At 34.8% G+C, this 8,551-nt stretch overlaps 1 protein-coding gene across 1 annotated transcript; it reads right to left on the reverse strand.

Annotated features, from left to right (window-relative positions):
• Window positions 1-6,531: 6,531 nt before the first annotated feature.
• LOC101313280 (mitotic-spindle organizing protein 1B-like) lies at window positions 6,532-6,741 on the reverse strand. Its single transcript, XM_004292477.1, has one exon. It carries the CDS (start codon window positions 6,739-6,741, stop codon window positions 6,532-6,534), a length of 210 nt encoding a protein of 69 aa, XP_004292525.1.
• Between the last annotated feature and the right edge of the window lie 1,810 nt (window positions 6,742-8,551).

An 8,551-nucleotide genomic window follows, 5' to 3' on the forward strand; every position in this document is an offset into this window, starting at 1 on the left:
TAGTATAAACTACACCTTTCCAACCGTTATCTCCTTTATATCCCAAACTGCGCTCCTCACGAAGTGCTTCAGCCAAAACACGCTCCATAGCTAAATTCCACTGCAAATAGTTCTTGCCTTCAGTCTTTCCTTTGCCCTTCACTCTTGACATTGGTTAGTTTTTGATCTTTGATCCCATTTCCTCCAGGATTACTCATTTCTGCAACACAAATAGTCACAATTGCAAAGAGAAAATAATCAATATATTAATACAACAATCACTAACATCCCTGTGTCAGTTCCTCTTTTGTTATAATACATGACATGTGGATATTTGCAAAAGAAACAAAAAACATCATTTTTTGGCAGAAGAACAGAGAAGGCGCATATCCATATCCAACCTCACTAAATATTCCTTTCAGTTTAGTTGTGAATTGGGTTTTTGTAAGTCAATTCAGGCCAAAACAAAAATAGGTGCAGCATGAAGACCATAAGCCAAGTCCTAAATGAAAGAAAAATGATATAGCCAATTTGCACTGGCATCCAGTTTTAGTAACCTGCCAAGGAAGCTAGCTATTGATTATTAATACTTGAGTCACAATATCCAATTTCAGTAACCTGCCAAGGAAGTTAGCTTATCTAAAGACCAAAACAACGTTGATATTACTGTCATATTTCTGATCCTTCAGCATTAGCTCGTAACTAATGAGGAATCATACTCGTGTATCAAATAATGATTTGTTTTTGCATTAAGTCCATATAAATGAGGCCATCTGGATTCAATACTAAGTTATAAACACCAATATCTTGAATTAATACAGTATCAGAGATGCAAAGCAAACCCAGTTGTCAAATTAATCAATGAAAAGAATCATTATATATTCTGTAATCTTTTCCTTTGATCAGTATATATTCTATCATCTTTCTTCTTCAACTTGCTGTATTAGTATGTCATCAAAAAATTTGCAGATAAACTGTAAGTGGAAGAAGAAAGTTTATCTGCAGATTCAAACAAATACGCAGCTGCTCTCTCTTTGCATAATTAACCTGAATATTATGATTCATTTGCAAGATGTCATCTACCACACAATCACTAAAATCTAATAAACATGCTATCACCCTTTTATTTAAGGAATCAGATTGAATTATCAATACTATAAATGCAGCTACATCTGCTAATCATAAACCTGTCAAGTGCCCTACCATAAAAACTAACCCAAGTAAAATTTCTTCCACTCCTTGTTTTAGCCTAAGCAAAGAAATACAAGCAAAGCCCCCCATGCTTTTGTTTTTAATACAGCGATCCACTTTCATTTGTTTCTTCTTCAGTACAGTTACAACCAAAAGCTTATGTTTCTCATTCAAACAACCATCAAATCACAAAAGCCATTCCTAATAGCAACATAATTACATAATACATTCTTGATAGCATCAAAATCACAAAACGCAATTGTAGTATCATCAAAATCAAAATAGCATTGCATAACAATATTCATTCTCAACTAATACAGACTTATATAATTAAATCGTAATATATAGAAGATCACAAAGCTGTTGAAATCTAACCTTAAAGAAAACTGCAGAAACGAGCTTCTCTGAGTAGACAAAGAATCGTCAAGGAACTACCTTGTAAGAAACAATGGCAGATCTAAAAACGTGGCAGAATACTTTGGGAGATAAAAAACTAATGATAATCGACTTACCAGTGATATTCACAGAACATAATAGAGCAATTTTTAGGGTTCAACGTTGGAAGGGTCTTCTGTAGTTGCAGCTCTGTATATACTGATATGGGATGAAATTTTACCGCCATGTTTGAGGGTTTTGGCGCGATGGAAAAGCTGATCTCCCACTTACAAGGAATTGAGAAAAAACACATATTTTTGATGGAATTGAAGTCGGGGAATCTCCACCTCCAATTCCTCTGATTTTTTCCCTCAAGAATTGCAGATTTCACGAAAGAGTTATCCAAACAGGAGACTTTGAGGAAAGGAATCGGGAAATACCCAATTTCTTTTAAATTCCACGGTATTTGGGTCTATCCAAACACACGGGTAACTGTGAGGCCCATATCTAGAATTAACGGTCAATTCAAGCGGAATATGAGAATTTGGGCACAGTAGACAGAAATTGAAGAGTTCAGGGGGTAAACTGATGAAATTAAAAGTGTAGGGACTAATATGAAGTCACCCCCAAACCATAAGGGGGTAAACTGAATTTAATTCTTGTATCTATAATCCTAACTCACAAAGCCAAGAATTTTGTAGAAGTGCAATTTGTATAGGGTTTCCTTTGTATAAATTAATAACTGTTAGTTTTGTAGTTAGACTTTGAAATACAAGATGCCATGATCAATCATTCATTTATAAAAAGCTGTTAGTATGCAAGGAGCTATGATTCTATAACAAAAAAGTCATTTAGCAGACATTCAGCAAGAATTTTTTTTTTGGTCATTGTGAATTCTTTTAAGCCACCGGGGCAAGAAAGCCAAAAGGCAAAAAAAAGGAAGAAGCACAACAACATCAAATTACATTCTGTTTGACTTTTAAATCACATTCTGTGTCTCTGGAAATCATATTGAATCATTATGAAGAAAACAACAGCAAATCTGATCTCTGTGTTGGAGTAAAAGGAATTCTAAGATTCAATCATCATTCCACCTACTGATCAAAACTCACAAAGACCAGAACTTGTTTGTCAAAAATTTAGAAACAAGAATGATCGATAAAACTTCACATATGCTTCAAAACACTCTTCACTGAACCAAGATCCAAAATGCATTGAAAATCCCAAAACACAACCATGTTGCTGAAGTCACTGTTAAGCCATCAACATCATAATTCCAGAAACATGTATCCTTCTGTTACCTGTAAAAAATCAATCTATGAATTTAGTTCTCAACAAGAAGCAACACTATGATTAGGCATCAATTTGATCAACTTTTAGAAAATTTTCATTAGAGTGCAAACCATTCAAGCATCAAGTGGAACAACTTACAAGTTATAGTTCATCAACCAAATGATCTTGTTCACCCATTGCTTTGTCGACATCATGTTCTACAACCTTTGACCTAGCAAACAAAAGATATATTTTAACTAAACAAGCTAACCAAAGGTATAAAGTATAAATTTTGAATATATATGTATCAATACGCACCTAATAGATGTGCATGTTTTTTTAGTATGTTTAGTACTTCGACATATAGAGCAACGTCTAACTTTTCCTTTCCTATCCTTCTATGATGTTAGACATTTTCCACTGCCTTTCAGTCACATATACTTCGATAACCCTGTGTTGATTCATCCATGCTTATTTGTTTCTAAACGAATGCGAGTCTCTAACCTGACAAACTCTCTCTCAATCCAGTCCTTCTTAATATCCTCGTGCAGTTGTCTTGCTTTGTGTTCAATCTCAACAACAATATGTCTCTCACCAAATAATTCTCTACCCTTTCTCGCAAATCCCTATATTTTTCCTCAGTAAAGTCGCAATCGATAGCGAGAAAATGGGATCATCTCTAGCAAGCAGATGTAAAAGAATTTCTCCATTGTACTCTGCTTCCTAATTACGTCTTTCACTTGTGTAAGTTCGTATGAAGAATTTCCCTAGAAATAGTCATCGGGGTCATTTTTCACTCTTACATAGCTTCCCACTACCTTTCTTTCCCAGTTATCAGTCTGTGTTGACATCAACTCCTCCACTAAGCTCCTCCGTAAGTAGACTCTTCACTTGAAAAGGATCCAGGAAACGATTTTCTTGAGAAGTTTCAACTGTGGAATTTTTTGTAGAAGATTGCACAACAGAAATATTTAATTTCTTAATTTGCTCCAATAGCCTTTCAAATGCCTTCATCACAAGTTCAGTCCTCTCAATTGAAATTGCAACCTCATCAATTAAGTCGGAAGTAATTTTGCACATACCGTTGTGTCTCATTATCAATGAACTATCTGCACCATCTTGGTCTTGACATATTTTTTTATGAACTCTTGAAAACCTTGTCCATCTTCTCAATATATAGTCTTTTGGCAACTCCATAATTTGTTTTAGTCGTAACAAAGCCAAAACATGTATGCAAGGGATACCTTCAAACTCAAAATTCTACAACTGCATGTCACTATGTTTGATACCTTATCATGTACAAGCATCTGCATTCTATGGTTTTCAGCAAGCACCCCTTTAGTCTTGTAAACACAACGAATATCATCCTCCATTACGACATCCACAAAATATCCATTACCATCATGAAGTTGAACTTGAAAGTACTTTTTAGAATACAAATGAGCCATTTGGACCTCCATTGGCATCCTTAACGTCAAAATTGATGTCTCATTCAAATTTTATGGTCTTCAACCAATTCTTCATGTCTCTGATGAACAATTGCCCTATAAAAACGTGTGACAAAATTCATCAATCTATTTTCTTTATTACAATAACGCTTAAAAATGCATGTTCAGATATTACTTTTTGGCTGCTTGACATCCCTACTAAAAAGTACTTATTGACATATGTTAGAATCCACATTTCACGCAACTCATACATCTTTCTCAACCATTCATTGTATGTTTGTTTACTCTTTTCTAATTCTTCAAACCATCTCTTCTCAAATTCTTCTGGACACTCTGAATCCCATATGCATGTCTTAAAAAACTCATAGTAATTTTTCATAAAATCTGTATTGGTCTTATCTAAAAATTTCTTTAAAATATGTCATATATAATACCTGTGAAATGTGTTTGGCAAAACATGAGCAATTTCCTTGGACATTGCTCGATCTTGATCGGTGATAATAACATTCGGGGCACTTCTAGGCATTGCTGCAGCCACGTGTTTAACAACCAAACAAATGAATCAAAAGTCTCATCACTTAAAAATGCACATCCAAAAACAGTGGTCTGCCCATGGTGATTCACGCCCTACAATTGGAGCAAAAATCAACTTGTAACGATTGGTATTGTATGTTGTATCAAATACAACCACATCACCAAAATGTGAATATGTTGTTTTTGCAGTTGAACATTTGACAAGTCTCTGTTCTTCATCAATGTCAAATTCAAAAAAGAAATTAGGATCTTTCTCTAGCTCAACTTTGAAGTGTTCATACAAAATGTCTACATCATGCCCCTTAACTTTTTCTGTCTTATCTCGCACCGCATTTCTTAAATCCATTTCAATGCAGCCAACGTTTTCATGCCCACCAGCTTGTGTCTCAAATAGTGCGAATTGCTGGTATATAGGAATGTCCACCTTTTTGAAGTCTTGTATTAGATTCTTTTTTGCAACGGACATATTACAGTGTGATGGTAATATGTGAACTCTGCTTGGTGTTATAGGCGGATGATTGTGTTCCTCTATGAAAGTCTTGACAATATAATTACTTCCATCATGGCTTACGGTTAATTTTGCATTGCACCCTGTTCGAGTATTCCTGCGGTCTCTTTCCTCAACTTCATTGTTGCTTCTCCATGTCTCATCGGTCTCACCTTCTTTAAAACATACATATCTTTTCTAAATTACTATTCCATTCTTCTTCGTCTCCTTGCTTTTCCTAACACTAAATCTAGCCTTAAATACATAATCATTGTAGAACTTGTACACCGCATCTAATAAATCGAATTGTTGCTCGGCTTTTGGTTTTATACCATCTTCAACATCAGGTATATATGCCATCTGGGTTTCTCCTCGGTATAGCATCAGTTCCTCTAGTATAATTTCCATTTTTCCATGGTTTGAAACTAGTAAAAGATTTGGAAAGATCAATTATAAACAATAATCAATGAATTAAACAATGATAATTATATATAGTATAAGAACAAAGAACGTAACTTTGTTACCTTTTAAACAAAGCAAAACAAAGTACATGAAAAAACAACAACTTTGAATATATATGCGACTTCGACGTCAATAGCTACTAGTCTGCTAACAGACCCTTCTTTGAGATGCTGCCAATAGATGTAACGTTAAATAGATAATGCTTTGATCATGTGGGTTTGTCTTACTCTTAAATATGACAAGAGAGAAAAAAGCTTAAATATGACAAGAGAGAAAAAAGAGAGAAACCACACGAGTTTGGTTTAATTTGCAGAATGAGAAGATGAGAAGGAGATTGGGGCAACGAAGCTCTTTCATCTCCAGCGAAAAACATTCTTCGTCTCCAGCATTTTTTTTCTTCTGGGTTTGTGAGGAGCTGTTGTGAGAACTGAGGAGACTACTCTTGAGTAGAGGGACGATGAGAAAGAAGTGGAGAAGACGATGTCTTGGTTTGAGAAAAAGTTAATAATTGAGAGTGATTTAAAAATATAAAAATATAAAAATATATATTTTAGTTCAATTAAACTTGTTTATTTCTCCACCCTAGGATTTAAATGAGCTACGATCTAATGATGAGTGACCAAATCCCCCTGGTCAGTAGGTGACCAGGTGAACGGGACTGTGTTAAAGTAATCTTCCCAAATCAGAAAACAGTATCCATTAGGATTATGTGAAGGCTAGAGATGCATTTATAAATTCCACAAATGAATCATCCCAACCACGTATAAACTTGTTCACGGCACATCATGAGTAACATCCTCTTATGTAAGTGTCATTGAGGTCATATTGGAGCTCCTTGACAACAGCAGCCAAAGCCTCAGGGTTGAGACCCAAATCACAGAGTGCAATGAGGATGGAAATGGTGTGACGATCATGCCCTGTGTCAAGAATGCTCAACATCTGAGATGCTAGAACCAGAGACTCCCATGCCATTTTTACAGCATCCGCGTCCATATGAAAATGAAGAGAAAGTAAGCAAAAACATAAATTTAGAAAATATCCATAGCCATGTCAGACTTGTCATGCAAGCACATTGTGAAATACACTATGAACATGAACACCTCTATATAACTTGGTTTCTGGCAGTAAAGTGCACATTTCATGGATCAACACACATATCTCACATATTGACTCTAGTGTAGCCAACGAGCCAAGACATAGCTAAAAAGTTTGCAGTGGCATCAAGTGATTGATAAGTTTGCAGCAACAACTTAGTTCTTTTAAGTGTGTGTGTGTGGGGGGAGGGGGTGGTTTCCTCATACGTTCACCTAAATCACAAAATTTTCTTCCAAAAGAATCTCTCTACGGTCTTTATAAGTTTATATCGTCTTAACTCAAATTCTCGCAGGGTATATCACTCGGTCAAACATCTAACCATGTCATATACAAGTAGGGCCGACCTTGTGTGTCTGGAGGCTATATGCGAAATATTATTTGAGGCCCCATAATAAATGCTCGGAAAAAAAAATCAACATAATATACAAGGACCATTTTCATTAACTCATTATATATATATATATTTAATGATTATGAAAATAGTTATTACTTGATTTGAATGAAAATAGCTTGATGAACTACGTTACGGTAAAGTATATAATCAAAATATATAAAATGAATCTTATAAAATTAAGGTACTAAAAAAATAAAATCTAAGAAAGAAATAGGGTGTCAAATACCCAAAAAGTTTAAAGTGCAAATGGTATGAAATAGTAAATAAAAAGTCTACAATGAAACATGTAAAAAGATATGAATGACTAAATAAAAGAAAGACAAAAAAAGTAAGAAACTAAAAACTGAAACTTGTGTAATTTAAACACAGGTATTCTAGGACATGATACAACTACTTACCACTAAACTAGATTTATTCTCATAGCATATGTTTACAGCATACAATATATAAAAAGGTCCCCTTGAATTGGAGGCCCTAGACCTGGGCCTTGCTTGTCTTGGCCCAAGGCCGGCCTTGTATACGGGCAAGTTAAGTTTACACTATCAAAGACCATGTTTTTCGTCCCAACAATATAATTTGTAAACTTTTTGATGCCTGCTGGATCACAGTTGAAAAACCCATAAGTTGGAAGCCCAAAGTTGTCTCATAATAGTTTTAAGAATCTTTGATCGTCATGTCGGGCGTTCCCATTCTAGTGATGATTATGTATGGATAATTAAAACTTACTTTGCATGAGATCATAAAACTTCCTTCATAATCATCTCATGAAAAATGAGTTTTATATAGTTTATCCATGCATAATCATCACTATAAACGGAATATCGAACGTGGCGACCAAAAACTTCTTAAAGCTATTGTGGGATAATTTGGCCTTTAAACGTATGGGCTCTTCGACTGTGATCCAACAGACATCAGAATGTTTACAAATTATTCTGTTGGGACGTATAACAAGGCCTTCGATAGTGTAAACTTAACTTACCCTTATCTGACATGGTTGACTGTTTGATATACGGTATACCTTGCGAGAACTTAAGTCAAGACATATTAAGAACGTGAACTTGAACCTCTCATTTATAAAGCTAGGTTCGTTGTTACTTGTGTATTAGGAATATCATATTTCTATTCGGATTAGGACAAGATTCTCCTAATAACCAGATAATAAAATCGATTCCTTATGTGATCTTGAAATCAAGAATATCAGATTTCTATTCGGATTAGGACAAGATTCTCCTAACTGAATAACGAAATCGATTCCTTATGTGATCTGAAATCTTTAGCCATAAATTACCCAATAGGAAAGTGAAAGATATTTTA

Source organism: Fragaria vesca, linkage group LG2, assembly GCF_000184155.1.
Source record: "Fragaria vesca subsp. vesca linkage group LG2, FraVesHawaii_1.0, whole genome shotgun sequence".
NCBI lineage: Eukaryota > Viridiplantae > Streptophyta > Magnoliopsida > Rosales > Rosaceae > Fragaria > Fragaria vesca.